At 40.5% G+C, this 22,594-nt stretch overlaps 1 protein-coding gene and 1 long non-coding RNA gene across 5 annotated transcripts in view; one reads left to right on the top strand and one right to left on the bottom strand.

The window, feature by feature from the left end:
• Positions 1-22,594, top strand: part of LOC139044550 (uncharacterized) — a 106,376-nt gene that overhangs the window by 78,283 nt on the left and 5,499 nt on the right. The window contains exon 5 of one of the 3 annotated variants that reach the window (XR_011501539.1): positions 20,729-20,970. The exons of the other annotated variants lie outside the window; for them this stretch is intronic. This is a non-coding gene — a long non-coding RNA (uncharacterized lncRNA). Of the gene's footprint in view, positions 1-20,728; positions 20,971-22,594 lie in introns of those variants that run through there. 3 annotated transcript variants of the gene reach the window in all.
• Positions 15,154-22,594, bottom strand: part of SCFD1 (sec1 family domain containing 1) — a 100,095-nt gene continuing 92,654 nt past the window's right edge. The window contains exons 24-25 of one of the 2 annotated variants that reach the window (XM_014857499.3): positions 20,169-20,237; positions 15,154-15,386 (exon numbers count right to left, since the gene is read on the bottom strand). In XM_014857499.3, coding sequence (XP_014712985.1) covers positions 15,363-15,386; positions 20,169-20,237 — 93 coding nt within the window. In that variant the 3' untranslated portion in view covers positions 15,154-15,362. The remainder of the gene's footprint in view (positions 15,387-20,168; positions 20,238-22,594) is intronic. The other variant, XM_044765436.2, reaches the window with a different exon arrangement.

Here is a 22,594-nt window from a genome sequence, read left to right as displayed (position 1 = left end):
ACTATGTATATTTTATATAATCATTTATGTGGTTGGAGTTACATTTACCACCTTCCTAGTTGTTTTCCACTTGTCCCATCTCTTCTTTGCTTTTATTTTCTTTCCCTGTGTTCTTTCAAATGTATTGGGTATTTTTAGTAATTCTATTTGTCTCTGCTATTGGCTTATTAATTACATGTATTTTTTTTAAAGTTTTTATTCTTGGGTTCACAATATACATCTTTGACTTTTCATGCTTAACTTTCAAATAATTTATCTTATAACAGAATACTTTTGTTTTCTCCCTTCCATCCTTTGTGCTATTGTTTTACTTTTCACTTCTACATATTTTATTAACTTCACAATATGTACTTATTATTTAGGCAATCAATAATCTTTAAAAAAAATTAAAGGTAAGGAAAAAACTCTTAAAAATTTATCTACACTTTTTACCATCTTTAGGACTCTTTAATTCTTTGTAGAAATCCAAATTTCCACCTGGTATCAGTCTTTCTACCTGATGAATATCCTTTAACACTCATAGTGCATCAGGACTGACAATGAATTCTCTGTTTTTGTTTGTCTAAAAAAGCCTTTATTTAATCATTATTTTTGAGAGATTTTTGCTGGGTATAAAATTCTGAGCTGACCTTTTTTTGCGGTATTTCAGTGCATAAACAATGTCATTTCTATTATCTTCCAGTTTTCATATTTTCTGACAAATTTTGATGTATATCTTATCCTTTTTCTTTATTATGTAATATTTCTTATTTCTCTGGCTGCTATCTAGCTTTTCGCTTTAACATTGATTTCCCACAGTTTAACTCTGATGTGTCTAGGTGTGTATGTGTGTGTTTTAAATTTATTAATTCTTTTTGGGGTTCTCTGAGCTTCTTGGTTCTGTGATTCATTAATTTTGGAAAATATATGACTATTGTCAAATATTTCTTCTGCACCATTCTTTATCTCTTCTCCTTTGGATATTCAGTTAACCCTATTTGATATTGTTCCACAATATCATAGATGCTCTTTTTTTCTCACTCTTTTTTCTCCTTGTGCTTCAGTTTGCAAAATTTCTATTTACATATTTTCAAGTTTGCTAATTCTTTTCCATGCTGTGTGTGGTCTTCTAGTAAACCCATTCAAGGAATATTTCATCTCTGATATCATATTTTTATTTCTAGAATTTCTGTTTGACTTTAAAAAATTAATTTCCATCTATCTGCTGAAATTCTCCATCTGTTTATGCATATTGTTCACCTTTTCCATTAGATCTTTTAATAAGTTAATTATAGCTATTTTAAAATTCCTTTGTGATAGTTTTAACATCTGGTTTATTTATGGGCCTGATTCTGTTTACTGCTTTGTATCTTGAAAATGAGTTGTCTTTTCTTGCTTTTTGTAATACTCATAATTTTTCACTGGATGCTGGACACTGTGTATAGAATAGTAGAGAATGAGATAAATCAGAAATGGGCACACTTTATCTGTCAGGCTACTACTCTGGAGAGTTGAGTCAATCTAGTCAGTAGTTTAGATGGGCTTGGGTTTTGTTTCTATGGTTACCTGCAGTGCACCACAGACTTCAAATTCCCCTGGTGGTGGATTGCTGTCACCTTGTGTTTAATGAGTGGCCCCAAATGCTGGGATGCTTTTCTCAGTGTATGTCCTCTACTTGAAGCTTTTAGCAAGTCCTTGTGATCTAATAGGCTCAATAAAAGATAAAATTTGTACACTAAATTATTCAGTTTTCTGTATTATTAGGGTGTCTAGTGTTTTTTTACATTTTAAGTGGAAGCAGAACTACACTTAATATTCTTGTAATAAACTCCTTTTCTGTTTAAGTCAGTTCTACACAACTAAGAATGTTGGCTGATGGAGGAAGCAATGTATTGTAGTAGTTAAGGGCAACAAAAGAAGGTTCAGGCACAACTGGTTTTGAATCTCAGCTCTCCCGCTTACCTTATCAGTAACTTTACTAACTAGGTGATCTTGAGTAAATTATTTAACTCTGTCATTCAGTTTCTTCATTTATAAGGTAAAGATTGAATGCAATAATGCATTTAAAATGCTTAACACAATCCTGATCCATAGAAAATGCTCAGTGAGTGGTCGTTATTATCAAATTAGAATTTTGTACGGGTAAGCCTGGTGGAAGAGTGGAGGGTAAACTGTAGGGAGGAGAGCCTAAGAGGCTAGAAGCCAGTTAGCAAATAAATTCAGATGATTAGATGAGAGTCATGAGGGTTGAAATAAGGCTACAACAAAGGAGATGGAAGAGATGGACTCAAAAAGGCTTATGCGCAATTAACAGTCCCCTCCTGTCATGTCACGTGCTTGTCTTCTATCTTCCCTGTACTTCTCTACCTTCTCCACTAACTTCTGTTCAGTCTGGTATCATATAACCTTATAATTGCTTGTTTGGATGTCTTTCTCTCTCTACTAAATGGGAATCCTTTGAGGGATGGGCCAAAGTTGATTCATTAGTGTATCCCTAATGCTTCATACAGTGTCTGGCATACAGTAGGCATCAACAAGTTTGTTGTATTAAACTCAACAGGAAAGTTGTTCTGTACTCTTTCTTGCTACTCAATCAGTGTTTGGACTGTCTGTAGTTGAATGTACAATTGTTGGAACATTTCCATTCTAGTATCTGTGTCATGCTGAGTAACTCTTCCATTTTGATTCTAGCTAGATCCTAGATTTTCTGGTGATCTTGTCCTTTCCCTGTTCTGTAGGGAAAGACAAGGACAGTACAGATGCTAAGAAACGTGTTGGGGACCTAGGCCTCAGACAAAGAGCTAGACTACCCCACCACTTTGATTTGTTTGGGAGCTTTATACTCTGTTACTTTCTTTTTATGTCAGATTCCCCATAGATACCTTCCTTGATTTAGGTCCCCATTTCATTGACTATTATTACACATTTAACTAATGGGTTACCTGAGGGGCAGAAATTAGTTACCTGTGCTGCCACTGAGTGTCTTTTCCCTCATCATAAGAAACCCATGTTGGCGTGTGCTTTCTGGCTTTTGGGTTTATCCACTTATTGCCTCATGCCAGTTCTGCAAAGGTCCTTATGTAACAAGATGAAGAAAATGATATTCAGCAGAATCCCTTTCAGCAAAAGAGCTGTTTTCTTTAGAAGAATTTCCTTGACGAACTTTCTTGGGTGAAAAAGAAATGAGACCTCAAGGGACCTCATTGCGGAGAGAACAAATCTGAGTAAAAAGATGGGAGATTTGTCTGTAGCGCCTGCAGGAGACCGAGGATCTGAAGTGAGAGAGATGATGGAAGGCAGCTGGCTTTGTAATGTGACTCCTCTTGACTCCTTCTCATGATCTTCCACATCATCAGTAAACTTACTAACTTCATATCATGCTTGCAATGAGTAGCTTTAAAAAAGAAAAAAATTTAATGTGAGAAATAATTGAAAACAGGTGTTCAAACAAAACACTTGTTCATGAATGTTCGTAGCAGCACTATTCACAGTAGCCAAAAGGTAGAAGTAATCCAAGTGTCCGTCAATGGGCAAATGGACAAATAAAATGTGGCACGTTCATACAGTGGAATATTATTCAGCCATTGAAAGGAATGAGGTACTGTTACACGCTACAACACGGATGAAACATGAAAACACAATGCTAAGTGAAAGAAGCCAGTCGCAAAAGGCCACATATGGTATCATTCCATTTATATGAAATATCCAGAATAGGCAAATCCATGGAGCCAGAAAGCACATTCGTGGTTGCTAGTGTGTAATGTGGAGAGATTGCTTAATGGTTCTGAGGTTTCTGTTGGGGTGACAACGTTCTGGCACTAGATGGTAGTAATAGTTGTACAACATTGTGAATGTACTTCATGTCGCTGAATTGTACAGTTTAAAATGGAAAATTTTGTATTGTGTGTTTTACCACACACACACACACACACACACACACACACAAAATATAGGGGCTGGGCTCTGAATGCACATAGGTTCATGGGTTGAAGAGGGCAGCCAGGGCAGACAAGGGAACGTGGAGTCAGTGAGAGGAAGGAAACTGCAAGAACACTTACAAGGGGAACACCTAGAGAAGTGGAAGGCTTTGACTTTCAGCCTGTGGCCCTGGGGTGTGGGCCAAGATTAACCAGATGTCTGGCAACCCTGATGGACACCCAAAGAGAAAGGAGAACATTACAGAGGTTTTTTTTGTTTTTGTTTTTTTGCTGAGGAAGATTCACCCTGAACTAACGTCCATGCCAATCTTCCTCTATTTTTTACTATGTGGGCTGCCAGCACAGTGTGGCTGCTATGAGTGGTGTAGGTCCTTGCCCATGAACCAAACCCATGCTGCCAAAGCAGAGCACACTGAACTTAATCACTAGGCCACCGGGGCTAGCCCTACAAAGGGTTTTTAAAATTTGAAAGTACAAGCCATATCCGAATGATGTGTAAATATGATGAAATCCAAAGTGTACAGGCATTTATAGAATTGCTGTCAACCCAAATTTACCATATTGTTAAAAATGATTTTTTATGGTGTTATAGACTGAATGTGTCCCCCCCAAATTCATCTACTGGAATCCTGACCCCCTATGTGATGGTATTAGGAGGTAGGGCCTTTGGGAGGTAATTAGGTCATGAGGGCATGGTCCTCAGGAACGGAATTAGTGCCCTTAGAAGAAGAGACTTGAGAGAGCTTTCTTCCTCCCTCTACTCTCTGCCATTGAGGATACAATGAGAAGATGGCCATTTACAAGCCAGGAAGTGGGCCCTTGTCAGACATCGGATCTGCTGGCACTTTGATCTTGGACTTCCCAGCCTCCAGAACTGTGGGAAATGAGTGTTGCTCATTTAAGCCACCTAGTCTCTGATAATTTGTTACAGCATCCCGAACTGACTAAGATAGTGTTGAGTGATCACTTGCTCTACTTACCATTATCAAGTGTGGATATGGTTTAAGTCTGTTCAGTGGTAAAATTCTCAGATGAAAGTTTGGTTTTGTGAATATAGAAATATGTCCTGGTATCAATTTTCATCACCATTACTGTATCTGAAGTATGGATGTAGAAATTTATTTATTGAGAATGAACCTACTATAAAGCTTCCCTTACAATTGTCCATGGAGGATGATGCTAGGGACCCAAAAATACTAGAGAGGCAGCCTGGGGCAGTGGAGAGAAGGGATTTCATCCTTAGGACACCTGCTTACATCCCTGCTCACTAACAACTGCGAATGCACGATTGGGAACAATGCGAAGTGTCTAATGTGGAACCAGCGCCAGCGTGCTACCCTGATGAAGAGCAGAGAAATGCTAGGATTGTTCACCTTTCTTCTTGTCAGTAGCCCCGGCGTCTCTATTGGAATTCAGAGGGGCTAGTTTATCCTGTATGCTAAGGTCAATATAGGAAATCCCACAGCTTCTTTCAATTTCTTCAAAGCTTCATCTCCTTCAAGTCTTTGCCCAACCCTGACCTTTTCAGGAAAGCGAGCCCTGGACTGCTTGGTACTGCTCTTCCCAACACATTTCCCACCCCTGACCTTGCAGAACTTCTTTTTCCAATAGAATTTATAATATTTTAACATAATACCTAATTTATCAAATGCATTGTTTATTTTCTGTGTCTTCTCTTTCGAATATAAACTCCATGAGGGTCCTCTACTTGTCCTTCATGTGTGTGGTAGGAGTATCCTTCTCTGTATAAATTATATTGGCCTTCTGCCAGCTTAGAGATGACTTTATCTACAGAATGTCATCCTGCTAGTAGCATCAGGGATAAAGTTTTCAGTGTTCACCTCATCCAGGTCATTCCTGCTGGAAACCCAACTCACAGACATGTGACTTCTGTGGAAATCTTCTCAGTAAAAATGAGCTTTTACTTTGCATGTTGATAATGTTGATTTTGAACTTCAGTGAAGTCGTTGAAAGTGCAGTATGTACAATTTTTCAGCCACACTGGAAAAACTAGATAATGGCGTTGCCAATTCTTAAAATAGAGCTTGTTTGGCTAGTAAGTCACTTTTCTTTTTTTTTTTTTTTAGGAGTTTTAGCTACATAATTTAACATTTAAATTTTCTCTTAAAAGCAATTCATGTACTTATTATGGCCAGAGGAACTCTGTCCTAGAATAATTCTTAGGGGGGCGGGCATTGAAGAGGACATCCAGTAAGATCACACAGCCCAGTGACACCTCCAAATATTTCCTTAAAAAACATGAAGATTATAGCCACAGTGTTATAGACACAAGCAGGTCAGCTCTGGTCCTGCCTGGGGGTTGAGGACTTTGATGGTTTAGCCTATTTTTTTAATATCAGAAAATTTACATGTTCAAAGGGTAATTTGACCTGAAAGAAGACTGTGGTGGTCAGGAAAAGTCAGGACTGAGTCAGGCAGTCTGGGCCTCCTCTCCTTTTCACCTGGTGATGAGTGTGTTTGGAGATTTTGTAATATGAAATTCACAGTTTTGATGTATGGTCCTAAGATTCATTCATTCATTTATTCAGCCCTTTCTCCTCTTCCCTTCCTCTCTCCCTCCATCATTCCATCATCTTTGAGCCTTTTTCATGTACCGAGTGTCATGCTAGATAGTGGGAAGACTGAGAGGAATAAAAGTTTGATACTATACTGGAGGGGCTCACAGTTTAGTAACACCTTGGGGTTTAACGAGTAGGTAAGTTTGTATACTGCAAACCTTTGTCATTTAGGTCCTGTAACACGTATTGTCAAGATCTGGAGTGGTGAAGAGAGACTCTTAGGAATGATACATTAACAGTCTCACACCTGAAGAAACATTATTTTCTTCAAAATAAAATTTTAAATATTTTCAGATCTTCCAATTAACGGCAATAAATCAGAGTTCAGGCTAAGGAGTCACTGAGATTTTCCTAGGCCCACAGCCATCCAAAGTCCCAGGCCTGAGAAAAGCACCAAATGGTCTTTGGTTAAGGCCAGCAGCGTGCCTTGGAAGTGGGAGAGCAGTCATGTTTGTTAAAATTCAGAAGAAAGTAACAACTCCAGTGGCAGATCCTGACCAGCTGGGATGTTCTGCTCCATCCTGCTGGAAAGGAGGCCAGGCCACTGTTACCTTTGGTCACAGCTTGGCCCAGGGAAGTAGACAAAAGCCAACAAAAGACATGGTGATGTTATCAAGAAAGAGACGGCTGTAGAAGGCTCCAGCTAATGTCACAGTCTTTTTAAATCAGTGTTTTTTTGCTGCCCAGCTCCCAGGAGTGTCAGAATCTCATTGTCAGATAGAAAACAAAGTCATGAGTGTGGATAAGTTCATGGAGATGTGGAGACTAAAGAGAAGTGCTTGTGAGATTTGGGCTGAGGACCAAGAACACTAACAAGGCAACAATAGCACAGAGAAGCCAAGCCCAGTGTGCTCCCCATAACCCGAGCCGTCTGCTGCTATTGTCTGCTTCCCACTTCGCCACTGCTGAGTCTCAAGGTTGTATTGGAAGGAGCGACCATTCCCAAAATATTTTCTTTGAAATAGAAACTGACCCTGGTTTATTGTTGGTTGAACAGTGTAATTGTTTTGATAGTTGCCAGCTGCATGAGTACAGACTCACCCAGACTAACTCAGAGAACGGGTGGCTTCACCATGAGGATTCACATAGATGCAGATTGCAGCCATGCTGCCAGGTCCATGGGGACCCAGGAGCAGTCCTGTCACCAGGCCTCGTGAGTCTGGAAAAGAGTTCAGTCCCTGAAATGTCAATCCGGATGCCTCGTAACTCAAGTGGCAGAGTCTTTTCTTCTCCCTTGAGTATCAGGACTTCGCTAAATCAACTCTAGTTCTCTACCACCACCCGCACTCAGCCACTCGGACTTCCCTCGGCTCTGATTGCCTCTGAATGTCATTCTGCTTTTGCACTTGCCGCTGACTGCTCCTCCTTTCCGCAAACTCCTTAAGAGAGAGGATCTTTTGGTTCAGATGGAATTTCTCTCTTGAGCTGAGATTGCCCCACGCCAGTTTATAGGTTGAGGTGCCACTCCAGTCCAATTACTGATGGCCAAGGTGGGAGGTCATGTGCTACAGTCCATGTGTTGGGTAGCAGGGCCAGTAAATATGTCAGTCTCCCTCAGAGAGGACCAAACAAGAGGTAGGTACTCAAGGTTCTTGCTGGAGCAGTCTCACTGTGAAGGCAATAGCCATAGTCTCATGCCCGGGGCAGGTGAAGTATATCATATACAAAGGATCAAGGATGTGGCCCCCTTGATGTCAGACCCCATCCTGCTATTCATAAATAAGCTATGATGGCACAGAATTCACACTAACACATCACTTGTCTCCCTACACATCTCTGGGCCTTCATCCCAATAATCCAAATGCTGCTAAGCAAATGGGCGGCAAAGTGAGCTGAAGGGCAAGTCTTTGGGATCATAGTCTTGGCTTCTAATGCCAGCACCACGACTTGCCTGTCTATACCTGTGATATTAGAAAACCTCTCTCTGCCTCAGTTTTCTACATTTGTAAACTGGGTGTATGATTACCTATCTCATGGAGAGGTAGTGAGGCCAGAGGGGAGAAAGTATGCATCTTGAATGTTCAGGCTCACCAGCATAGTATAAAACATACGGCTTGCTGCTTAATGCCTCTAATGTCACCTGGGCAGGTCCTCAGGCAACCCTGTTCTCGTGGCCTTTTTGGAGTCTGCAGTAGGGCCTGAGGTTGTCATCTACCTCCTGTAGGCTACTTCCTGTGAATCTGTGGTTCTTTTGACATGACAGTTATTTTGCTGTCTTTCTTCCAGCCACCTGCCATCTTCCCACTGAACTCTTTCTCTCCAACCAGAAGGAAAATACCCTTTTCCCCGTCGTGTCCAGGTCTAGTGGGGAGTTGGCAGAACCCACAGTGGTCGCTGCCTTCATTACCACCTCACCTGCTTGGGATGGGGCAGCCCCGGGAGCGCGGGTTTGGGCTTTAGTGGCACAGCTTATTTTTACCCCAGGACCTCCGGCAGCTCTCCAGACCTTCAGCTTTCAGACAGGAGATCATGGGGCTTCTCAGCCGCATAATCACGTGACCCGGTTCCTCATAATAAATCTCTCTCTCTCTCTACACAAGCATATATAGATAGATAGATATAGATGCTGGAATACATCACATACAAATATAGATGTAGAAAAGGATATATATATCCTTCCCAGGAGCTCCAGATAGTCCCCGGAGTGCTGGTTTTCCCATATTTCTTGCTAATTTAAGAGTGATTTTCCTCAAGCGGCTTCTCTTGGCTCTCACCCCTGCTCATTACACATGTCTGAACGAGTGAGTCAGTTCTCTCTCTCATGCGCTTCAGGGAAACCAAGGAGGTGCTGCATACGGGCGAGGAGTCGCTGGAGGTGTTCGCATCCAGAAGAGCTGAAGGGGGACACTTTAACTCTGCAGCCGGCACCTTTCAAGTGTCTCTCCTGTCCAGCCACGACCCCGGGGCGTGTGTAAAGGGCTGGCCGGCTCCCAGCACAGCGAGATGCCCCGTCAGTGGTTGGCACAATCATTACTTCTATTGCTGCCCCATGCCTGCTTTGAAATGATTGCTCTCTGGTTATATCTGTCTGTCTCTCTCCCTCCCTATCTATCTGATTATCATCTATCTGTATTAGTCAGGGTTCTCCAGAGAAAAGGAAACAGAATCAATAGGATATATATATATTTGTATGTGATATAATCAGCACACACACACGCACGCACACACGCACACACACACACACACACACAGAGTCATGTGCCGCATAACTACGTTTCAGTCAATGATGGACCACACATACGCCCGTGGTCCCATAAGGTTAGTACCATACAGCCTAGGTGTGTAGTAGGCTATCCCATCCCGGTTTGTGCAAGCGCACTCCATGATGTTCGCACGACGAAATCATCTAACGATGCATTTCTCAGAATGTATCCTCGTCAAGTGACGCAAGGCTGTATACATGGAGATTTATTATGAGGAACAGGGCACAGGATTATGTGGCTTAGAAGTCCACGATCTGCTGTCTGCGAGCTGGAGGTCCTGGAGAGCTGGTGGGGGGGCTTCTTCTGAGTCTGCAGGCCTGAGAACCAGGGGAGCTGATGGTGTAAGTCTCGTCCGAGAGCAGGAGACCGAGGTCCCAGCTGAGGCAGGCAGGAGGAAAAGGGGCACATTCCTCCTCCCTCTGCCTCGTGTTCTGTTCATGCCCTCAGTGGGTAGGTGATGCCCACCCGCAATGGGGAGGGCGGTTTACTGAGCTCACCGATTCAAATGCCGACCTCATCAAGAAACACCTCAGAGACATACCCAGAAATAATGTTAATCTGGACACAGCACGGTCAAACTGACACACAATTAACTGTCACACTATCAATCTGGGTGTGTGTGTGTGTGTGTATGTATATATATATATATGTCTCCAGAATGCAGGCACACATTACACACACACACACACACACACACACACACACACACACACATATATAATCAGTCGTACTTTGAAATAACGGCCACCCTGATTGGTTGCTCATCATACTTGGTATTTTCAAGGCTTTTTGGGTGGTCTGTGTTAAGCTTTCATTGCTTTAGCAACTGTTATATGAGGCAGAAGTTTCTTAAGGAGGAATTAAGGGAAAGAGCTCCGTCATTTATTTTGCGTGTGCACGTGTATGTAGCGGATACAATTTCTTCTGACAGAAACTTGTACCTTGTCGTTAAGAGCAGGCAGGACTTGTGCTGGTCATTTGGATTTTTTCTTTCTGTTCTCCTTTGTACCCAACTGAACATCTCTGCGCAAACTTAAAGCAAGTGGGAGGCTGAGCCCCACTGCGGCCCTGTGAGCTGCTGCCCGCCAGGCCTACCTCTTCAGGTCCAGGGGCACCAGAGAAAACGGGAGCCAGCAAACAGAAGGGTGGCTGCAGTCTGAGGCCTGGGTTTGCCTAGAGTTGGCCTCCTTGTGGCGGTGTGCCCTTCATCTGGGAGGAGGCCAGTGGACCTATTGACTGTGTGAATATGTTTGTGGATTCTGCTCTCCACGTGAACCCGTGTTACTCTGCAGAGGAGATGCATTTCAGTAAGCGCATCTCATAAGCTGTCAGGATCCACAATGGCTTTGTGAAAACGAAGACTTGGAGAATTTGTGAGGCTTCTCTCTGCATGAAGATGTCTGCTTTCATACGTGCTTCCGAAGTTCTAGAATCACCTGCTCTCTGACGGCTGATTGCTGAGCGTGTCCTTCCAGCCAGATGGTTCCCTTTACAGTCAGAGGATGAACAGAAACCTCACAGCAGAAGGTGGACTCGCTTGTGTGTATTTAAGGTGGACTTTCCTGAGCTTTCCTATTGTCTGGCTCAGCTGTCCAAGGATGCCTCTGGTCACCTCCAGAAGAAAGTACAGCTCTGCCCGTGAAGGACAGCTGGCCTGTGGGCTGGGTGGGTGGAGGGGTCGTAGAGGGATTTGAGCAGTTAGCCTGGCCGCTTGGGGTCCCCTTCAATCCTGAGCCTCTCCAATCGTGTAGTCTCAGCTTTTGTCTAAGAGAATATCAGGGCAATGGTTCCCAAACCCTGGTGCTCTCTATTCACTTATTACCATCTTCTCTTTGTCTTTCATTTAAAATGAAATGACTTCACTATAAGTTTTGGAAATAATCCATACAGACCCAACAGTCAGAGATGAGGACATAGCCTGAGGTCAAATGATATGATGCTATAGCTCCTTAATGAGTGCACATGGGGACACCCAGATTAAAAGGTAAATTAGATGGGAATATTTAAAAGCAGTTTGGAAAACCTCCTTTAATTTTCCTTATCTTGTTGTTTTTTTTGCTGGGGAAGATTCACCCTGAGCTAACATCTGTGCCCGTCCTCCTCTATTTTTTAGTGTGTGGGCCACCAGTACAGCATGGCCGCTAACAGAGTGGTGTAGGTCCACACCCAGGAATCGAACCTGGGCTGCCGAAGCAGAGCATGCTGAACTTAACCACTAGGCCATTGGTGCTGGTCCTGATTTTGCTTATCTTTGACACCTATTTTCTAGATAATTGGGGGTAAATCTATCAGCCTGTGGGGTTCTTTGTTGATATGAAATGTGGGCTATGTGAGGAGGGAAAGAAAACCTCAGATGAGAAGGGCGATTGCCTAAAGAGGACAAGGACAAAGGTCCCTTTGATGTGGGAGCTTATTTCTACTTTTTGAAAACTATTATTCTTATTTTTACTAGCTTTGGATTCAAAGTGGTCTCCTTCACTCTAGCCTTTGGACTGCTTTCCTTCTAAACATGAGCAGTTTATTAGAAACCTGAGCATCGAGCACTCTGGGCCAAAGGATTGTCTCCAGGCTGGATCCGCTCTGATGTCAGCATCAGGGGCGGGGGCCGCCAAACATTTCTCTGAATTCAGGGAGCCTGAATGCCAGGGCTCATCAGGCTGAATCCTGGTCTTTGTTGAGACGCTGGAGCTGGCTCTCAACGTCACGTCAGTATTTAGAGTCCATGCCAAGGCAGATATAGGGGGTGTAGCCACTGGCAGGTTTGGCCACATGGGCAGCCAAGAGAAAGGTGGCAGCTGGCATACATTACCCGCAGGCAGACCACACGGGGCTGATCACAGCAGACACTGTGCCAGGAGGGAGGCAGAGCAAATCACAGATGGCACCTGAGGACTGAGAAAATTGGTTAACTTATTTCCTTCCCTTCCTGTTACTACAGCTTGGGGACAACTTGGGACATTTTGTGGTACTCCATGAGGAGGTATTTGAACAGCTGCCTACGCAGAGGCGAGGGAGGGAGCCTTGCCTTCCTAACTGGAGGAATATGACTGTGTGCACAGAGGAGGGCCGCACCTTGGACCCCAACTTTTAGCGGCTGGGGGAGCTGCAGGATGGAGCACAGAAGCTTGTTTGCTGGCTGCAGAATCTTGCGCCTACACCCTAGAGCTAGTGTCATGGCCTCAAGACTTCTTGAACAAGAGAGTTACACCAGAATCTTTAAGAAGATCTCAGGCACATCTCTGATGTAGCCACATAGAGCCCAAAGGTTGCAGTGCCGAGGGACTCGCTCCCGGGTTCTCGTCTGTGAGAACCACTCCAAAGGGACCCAGGGCACCTTGTGGCCATCGAGCTCTCTGTTGGGACCAGTAGCAGCCTCCTGAGGGGACTGCAGAGTCCTGCCCTCGAGGAACTTACAGGGGGGAACCAGTTGTAGCTGACACGCACTGAGCTTCAGACCCTGTAACTAATGCTGTCACGGATCATGTCCTTTAATCTGCGCAGCCACCTGATGAGGTTGGACAATTACTTCCCCCTTTTTAGAGATGAGGAGATTGAAGTTTACAGAGATTAAGTTTTTCCATGGGGCCACACAGCTAGTGAGAGATGAGGCTGGGACTGAACTCAGGCAGCCCAGCTCCAGACACTCAGTTGTGTAAATATAGATATTAGTGACAACGTTTGTAGTGTGGAGTAGCAATTCTTAATTCTTCACTAATGGCGAGATAGAGTAAAACTAGCTGCCCTTGTACGGAACATTCTGTGACAAATCCAGTGACGCCTTCTTACCGTGATTCTTCTCCAGATCTCAGGAGTCATGGGAACTAATTGCAAATCAAATGGCTCTAATTTGCTACTTTCAAGTCAAGGAGGCCACAGAAGGAGAATTTCAAGAAGGGAGTAGAGGACAATGTTAAATGCTGCAGAGAGAAAGTAAAATGGGAACTGGGAAGATTCCATCAGATTTGCAATTAGACTTTGTGAACTAAAATATCTCTTGTGTCCTGGGATACCAAGAGATTTTTTTCCTTGCGTAATTTTGATGAAATAGGTCATATACACATGGTGCTAAATTCAAAACACAGAAGAGGAAGACAGCGAAAAGCCTCTGGGTCTCCCCTCCCATCCCTGCACCCCAGGCGCCCAGGTTCCTTTCCAGGAAGCAAACAATATTACCAATTTATTGTGCATCCTTACTCTATACACATCTAATAAATAAGTGTATATACTCTTTTTTCTGTTTTTACACACAGGGTATCATAAACATTAAATAGTTGAGGAAATGGGGACAATGCTTTATCTCCTCTGTATCTTAGCACCTCGATTAGCCTGGTTTCTCCACATCACGGTCTCTCCTTAAGCCCTGAGCATGAATCACTTTGATCCCTTTGACAGATGATGTGGTACTAAGGACTGAATGTGTGTCCTCCCACCCCAGAGTCCTGTGTTGAAGCCCTCATCCCCAGTGTGGTGGCGTTGGAGGTGGGGCCTTTGGGAGCCATTATGGGGGTGGAGCCCCATGATGGGATTAGTGTCCTGATACGGGATAAGAGACTAAGGCTCTCTCTACTGTCCACCATGTGAAGATACGAGAAGATGGCTGTCTGCAAACCAGGAAGTAGGCCCCCACTAGACGCTGCATCTGTCAACACCTTGGTCATAGACTTCCCAGCCTCCAGAATTGTGAGAAATCTATGTGAGTTGTTTAAGCCACTTGGTCTATGGCAATTTGTTATAGCACCCAAACATATTTTAAATTTTATCCTAGGACTAAGTCAGATTAGCTGATCACTACTCAACTATTATTATTTTTCTTGACCTGTGCTTTGCTACGATAGCACTGACTCATGGTAGGGTGGAGGTGCAGAAAGAAACAGTCCTGTGAATCTTGTACCTACTGTCAGGATGTTGTCTGTAACATTACAGATTCCTCTTCAGGAGGAAAAGCTTCTGGGCCTTTAGGATAGCAATAGTTTTCTCTCAACTGCCTTGATTTATATGATTGATCGCTACTCCTTCTTGGTGCTGAAAACTAGGAAGGTTGGAAACAAACTTAACACTTTTCCCTATTATTTAGAATTTTATGGGACAAATGTTTTGTATCTGTCCATTCTAGATGTTGTTAGTGTTTGACTGTTGCCATTATATAAAGTAAGCGGGGATTTTATGTGATAAAATGTACACATGTGTGCCAGAAGGAGAAGAGACCTTAAAGTGGCTTTAAAATCTCCACTTAAAATCTAGAGGCAACATGGGAAACCAATGAACTAGGGGAAGGTAATTTCACAATTAAAATGCATACGAGTAGGAGATCCATGAACCAGTCAAGTAACATGTATTCTTAAACATACAGATGAGTTATTATAATTAATAATTGAACATTATATTCAGACAGAGCTTTCCTTCCTTCCAAAGCACTTTCTTTCTCATTTGTCAAACATAACAGGAGAGAGAATGTACAATGTTAAAAATTTATTTCTGAAATGTTTTATTCTTTTAATCAGTACACATTATATTAAGTATAGAATTTCTTTAAAAATTAACAAATAACTCTAAGTTTCACTGTTAGGACATTGATATGGAGAAGGAAACATGGGGGTCTTTTGATTTTTCCTTTTACATTTATCCAAGTTCCAAGCAGATTCTCATATTAAGGTCCTTCTGTGTCATTTTTGTCCAAGTTGTGACAGCTAAAACAAAACAAAAAAACCACATAAAATCATACATATAACTTTTTTTTAAAAATCACAAAAGAAGCCTATGCATTCAACTATATTTGTAAACACCTTAAAAATGCATACTTTCAGCATGGTAAAATTTAGGCTTATTCCATTTACTGCATTCCTAGAATAATAATAATAAATTTTCAATGCTCACCACTAACTCAAATGTTCAGCATTTACACATATTTTAAAACTGAAGAGTAATAAACATTGTCATTGCAAAAAAATGTATAAACACTATAGGTGCAAATTCAACAAATGGAAAACAAAAACTGAGAATAAAGAAATTAATTCAGTATGAAAATGTAAAGAAAAATGTCACGTGTGACTTCACTGCTAACAATTTGATTCTCATATATTTTAATTTTATATTTCCAAAAGATTAAAAGGAAAAGAAAAGGTTTTCAATTCTGGAAGGCTGGGTAAACTCCTACTGACCCAATTCTCCCAGAGACAGCAATTATAAACTTTAAACAAAGACAAACACCAACTATCTGGAGGGAATGGAGAGCAACCGAAAGCAGGCAGGTTCTGGAAGAGAGTTGACACCTGGAAGGAGGGAACAGCACTGACTAAGTTTGCTGGTTCTGAGGCTCCTAGCCTGGAGGCAGACCACAGTCGGTGCTACACAGGGCTGCTAAAACCCTGATAGAAAACCTGCAGTCTTTCTGGCCTGAAGAACCAGAGGAGAGAGATTAGATTAACTAAAACCCCTGGAAAGTTAGGGGGAAATCCTGGAAAGGAGAGAACCAGAGTGAGGGAGCCCTAAATTCTCTGCAGAGACTCTTCCTAAACCTATGGTGAAACCCTGAACCACTCATGAATGAGAGACTCATAAGTGGGATTTAGCTGCAGCCCAAGAGGCAGAGTTTGAAGTCTGAGTCCAAAAAAGTTCACTGCCTGCTAAAACCCCAAATAAACACTTTTTAGAGAAACAGAATTTGGTCTCCAAAACATAACACTCACAATGTTAAGGATACAATAAAAAATTAGTCAATACATGAAGAAACAGGACAATGTGACCCATTCTCTAGGGGGAAAGACAATGGGGAGTGATATGATCCATGTGTTGTGTTGTAAATAGTAGATAAGCTTTTAAAGGTAGTGATGACAATTATACTCAATGAAATAAAGGAAAATATGCTCACAATGAATAAAAGAAAAGCAATCCCAGCAGAGAAATAGAAACTTTATCATAAAAACCAAATGAAAGTTCTAGAACTAGAAAATACAACACTATTCCAGTAGAATGGAGGCAACAGAGGAAAGACTTAGTGAATCTGAATACAGAGCAACTTGTACACTCTGAAGAACAGAATCCTCATGGATCTTTGGGAAATATAAAAGGTTGGAAATGGAGTCCCAAAAGGAAAGGAGAGAGAAAATTTGGCATAAAAATATTTGAAGAAATAACTGCTGAAAATTCCCTAAGTCTGGTGAAGGTATAAATTTATAGATTCAGGAAGCTTAGTGGTCCCCAAACAAGACAAATACACAAAAAGTCACAAACAGATACATCATAATTAAATTGCTGAAAACCTTGGAAGCAGCCAGAGAGAAATTACATGTCACATAAAAAGTTACTTCGATTTGAATGACTGCTGACTTCCTATCAGAAACAATGGAGGACAGAAGATAGTGGAATAACATCTTTACAGTATTGAAAAACTGTCAATCCAGAAGTCTATATCCAGCAAAAATATCATTTAAAAATAAAGGTGAAATAAAAACATTATAATAAAAAAGAAAACTGAGAGGGGCCAGCCCGGTGGCACAGTGGTTAAGTTCGCATGTTCTGCTTTGGTGGCCCGGGGTTCACTGGTTTGGACCCCTACACACTGCTTGTCAAGCCATGCTGTGGCAGGCATCTCACATATAAAAAGTAGAGGAAGATGGGCACAGATGTTAGCTCAGGGCCAGCTTTCCTCAAAAAAAAAAAAAAAAGAAAAAAGAAAACAGAACTCACTGCTAGCATATGTGAGCTACAATGAATGCTACAAGAATTTTTTCAGTCAACAGATGGAAATTAGAATCTAGAAGGGTGAAGAGCATTGGAAATCATATCTATGTAAATGCAAACAACTTATTTCTTTATGATACATATGATTGAAGCACAAATGATAAACACTGTCCACCGTCATGTGAAGTTAAAGATGTTTGCAGATGTAAAATATATGACAATCACAGCATAAATGCTGAGGGCATAGGTTTATATGTTGCAAGGTATCTACATTTAATGCAAATGGCACAATGTTAACAGTTAATAACTGTCTATGAACAGTTAAAGATGTATATATCATGATCTCTAGAGCAATCACCAAATTAATAACTAGAGATACAGCTAAAAAAAAAACTGTGGATGAATTAAAATGGAATTCTAAGAAGTGTTCAAATGATACAAAAGAAGGCAGGAAAGGAGGAACAGAGGAATGCCACATAAGGAGACTAATAGAAAGCAAATAATAAAACAGGAGACCTAAATCTAGTCATATCAATAATTACATTAGATGTTAATAGAATAAAAACTCTAATTAAAAGGCAGACATTGTCAGAATGGTTTAAAAAAATCCAACTATATGCTACCTATAAGATATATACTTTAAATATAAATTCATGGGCAAGTTGAAAGTAAAAGTTTTAACATGTCAACTGTAAGCATAAGACTAGAGTGGCTATATAAATATCAGATAAAGCAGACTTCAAGACAAAAAGCAATACCAGATATGGAGAGGAATACTGCATAATGATAAAAGGGTCCATTCATCAAGAAGTTACAACAATCATAAATCTATATGTACCTAATAACAGAGCTTCAAAATACAATAAACAGAAACTGACAGAACTAAAGGGAGAAAGAGACAATTCAAATAATGATAGTTGGAGATTTTAATACCATTCTCTCAGTAGCTGACAGAACTAGACAAAAAAAAAAATCAACAAAGACATAGAGGATCTGAGTAAAATGCTGTCAACTGCCTTGAGCAAACTGACATTTATAGAACTTTTCCTTCAACTTCTGCAGAAGGCATGTTCTTTTTTTAAGTGCATGTGGAGTACACAGCAAGACAGACCATATGTTGGGCCATAAAAGGAATTTAAATAAACTTTGACACAATGGAGTTACGTGGAGAATGTTCTTTGACCACAAAGAAATTAAATTGGAAACAGTACGAATGAGATATAGAGAAAACACAGAAATACTTGAAAACAACAACAGATCTCTAAATTATACATGGGCTAAAGGATAAACCACCATGAAAATTGAAAATATTTCAAACAATGATAATGAAAACATCAGTATTTGTGGAATGCAGTGTTTGCTAAGAGTTTTAATTTTATGGCTTTAAATCCTTATTTTAGAAAAGAAAAACTAAAGTCAATAATAATATTCCAACTTCAGAAGCTACGAAAATAACAAAGTAAACACAAAGTAATCAGAGCAAAGGAAATAATAAAGAGTAGAAACCAATGAATAGAAAACAAACAATAGAGAAAAGTAACATTAAAAAGATTAACAAAATTGAGAATCCTCTAGTTAACCTAAACAAGAGAAAAGACTCCACTTATATGATGTTCTAGAACAGGCAACACTAATCTGCGGTAGAGAAATACCCAGATGGTGTTTTGGGGCAGGATTAACTAGGGGCAAGGCCTGGCTGGGAGAGGCTGTAAGGGAACTTTGTGGTGTGGTAGTTCTCCATCCTAATAGTGGTCTGAGTTACTCAGGCAAACACATCTGGCAAAACTCAGGAATGTACACTTGAGATGTGAGCATTCCACTATGGTAAATTTTCGCTCCACAGGGTTCAAAAAACAAAACAAAATTCAATAAACAATGAACTCTAGGTAATGACACTGGCACTGAAGTATTAAGGGGGAAGTGTACTGATATCTATAACTTACTTTGAAATTAATAAATTAAGCTGGAGCAATGAAAAGAATGAAGAGTGGATAGATGGGTAGGTATCTTATAAAGCAAATATAGTAAAATGTTCACAGGGAGTGTATATGTGTTCATGAAAATTCTCTTCAGTTTTTATGTATGTTTGAAATTCTCGTAATACTACTGGGCACTACATTAAGGTTAAAAATACAGGAACCACATAATGGGAGTGAAAAGAGTTGTGCTGGAAAATGACGCTGGGAACACTTGCTAGAAATGAGTACAGGGTGCAGTTATGATTTTTGTGGCAGCCAAGGCAAAGGAGAGTGGACATTTATTGATCACCCTACTGAGCATCCCAGGTAGTTAAAGCTTAAAAAAGATAAGGTCATTAGAATCACTGAGAACATCAGTGGGAACAATACGAAAAGAACGTATGGAGTCTGTATTCCTCAGCTACTGCTGTCATTAACTTTCAAGGTGAACATAATTCCATTTTATCCACTGAGCACATACTACCCCCCAAGAAAGTTACGTAATTTCTCGGCCCAATTTGTGATATGCTGGGAAAGTCAAAAATGTGGATAATATATAAGGAAACGCTGAACTGAATTTTGCCTAATTGAGTACACTACTCCAATTTTAAATTTTCTGAATTTATCTTTTCATAGATTTGGGATATGGAAATAATGTTACTTATCAGTTTTCTTCATACTTGTCCATGGCAAAACCTTACATTCTCATATCTCTACGGCTTTTGGTTTCAGCTCATTTGGACGAATATAATGATTCTCTTGCTTTCTTTTGAAAAATACCTACAGCAATTTAGGGTATGTCAACAGAAGCAAATGAAAGACACACTTTACCTGTTTTATGAACTGTGTAGCATTAAAAAGTTCACTGCAGCCATATAAAATGTGTTTACCTTGTTTCCCCTGTAAAAGTCAGAGATAGAACTCAGATACAAACAAGTAACAGGTAATAGTTTCAATATTCCCAGGAAGAGGGATTAAACCTAGTGAGACCTTCATTATTCTGAAAGGTTTTTTTTTCCTTTTAGTGTGGGTGTTGGATTTTAGTGTACAGACGTCTATCCTAAAATTGCATGGAATAAAGTGGTGAAATAGGCATAGTATTAAAAAAATGTATTATGGTACACTGCTGGTGCCATTCACACTGAAAATAGAAGGAATCTGATGACTGCCACATTTCACAGGAGCAACTATTATCTATAAAATGAGAGGCCAGTATAGGACCTGTACTACTTAAGAAAACATCCGCAGAGTTTTGTTATGCTGAAAGTAGGCTATGATGCAAGCAGCATGGATTGGCATTTCAGTCTCACGGGTGCAATACAGTATTTATATGTTACCATATCCCATTCCATTTTGTAACTCCTTATGAATTTCATTCCTAATTTTGACAGACCATTGGAACCCAATTACAGCAGTCAAAAGTTTTCTACTGGAGAATTTGGTACGTCCTTAATGCTGAAATTCTTATATGTATCGTGAACTTGAAGGTAAATTCATACGACTTCTGAAATGCAAAAAGTTTACTTCAGAACAAAGTGAACGTGATAATTCATCAAGGGACAAAAGAAATATGGCTTTGTAGTACAAGAGAAGGACATTTCTCTGTGATACATAAGCTGAATAAACATCATTGAATAAACGTGCAAGGTGGCCGTCTCTGAGAACAAATAAAACAGTCACACCTTACATTTTTCCAAAATGAGATGGTACATGCAGCAATTATGCAGGTTCATATAACTGGGATTCCTGAGGCTACAGAGGATATTCTCAAATAAGGCACTCATAAAGGTAGCAGTCACAGCACAGAAGGATGAAGAAAGCATAGGGAAACATTAGAGGGGTCCAAAACTTCTAGGTGCAGCTCCCAGGTCCTATCTCAGTAGCACAGGACACACTTCATTTTCAACTGTGAACCACTAAGACACAGTGGAAATACCCTGGTCTTAGGGGAGCCCCAGTCTTGTCTAAGGAGGGGTCTACTATACCTTTCTGATCACATAGCCAAAATCAGGCTGCGTGACCAGGATCAAAAGCAGAAACAAGAAAACATGCCAGAAACCAGGTGCAAACCATCAATCTTTACATTTCCTATTAAACAATGCTGACAAGCTAATGTAAGTTGCCCCCTAGTCTATTTTGGACCCTAGCACAAGACTATATTAATCACTAGTTAGTACATCTTATTCAAGGGTGGCCAAACATCAGCACCACGGCTCCCAGTGTTCCTAGAGATAAGCAGAGGATTGCAATAAACTAGCTGAGATTAATCTCGTTCTTAAACAGTCCACACTCCCCAGCGCCCCAAACCTTGATCAAGCTTTCTTAATGCTAATCACTTGTCATTATTTTGCTTTTTGTATCTTTTCCAGCATTTATAGAACACAAAAACAAGGGTAAACACCAAAATACTAATCTTTTGTATCATCTAATGAGGTATAGGTTTAATTTTTAACATTGCAGTTTACCAATATTCCAGTGTAAACTTATTCTTAATTATGCACAAACTTGATACTTCCTCTTTCCATTAAAAACTGAACTTTATGAAATGTACCAATACCTTGATTCAATGTAACAATTATTAACTAAATCTATTTCATTCTCTAGCCAATCACCTTCCATCAAAAGAACAACTTGTGGTGGCTTTAAGTCAAATTCCCAATATATTTGGTCACTGATATTATCAAATTTTTTTCTTCTGGGGGTCAGCATTTTTACTCCCAAGTTGCTTTGGGATATCAGTGCATATTATTTCTATAACTATAAGGAGAAATAAAAGGCTACTTAAACACATATTCAAAACCTATTGTGTGCCTTAAATATTTCTTCAGAGCACCTATGAAAATGCCCGAGTTCTCAGACACCCTCAAGAGTTTGAACTGTGATTTCTTTTGGAAATGTATCTCTCTCTACAACTTCAAAATCTCTGGTAATATGTTATTGGAGGATGAATCAGATTTTATAAATTTCTAAGCTATACTTTTGCCTTGCTTTAATAAATATAGCTAAACAGGTAAATGTATACTCTCAAAATTAGACAAGCGAAGAAGAGGTTATTTATAGGACAAAGCATTGACTTTGGGTTTCATTTCTAGCTGGCTCTACCAGTATGTTTAAAACGTCAACCTCTGTGCAATTGTTCTCCAGTATGTCTCACGTGCAAGGACAGGGACATCTTCATTTCAGAGATGTGAAAGCCATTGTGAAGCACATTCATTCTCTGAGGCCACTAGAGTATTGTTTACGTATTGCATCTTTTA

Source organism: Equus asinus, chromosome 2 (genome assembly GCF_041296235.1).
Source record: "Equus asinus isolate D_3611 breed Donkey chromosome 2, EquAss-T2T_v2, whole genome shotgun sequence".
Classification (NCBI taxonomy): domain Eukaryota; kingdom Metazoa; phylum Chordata; class Mammalia; order Perissodactyla; family Equidae; genus Equus; species Equus asinus.
Note: the sequence above shows the minus strand (reverse complement) of the source record. Positions and strands in the feature narration are given on the sequence as shown.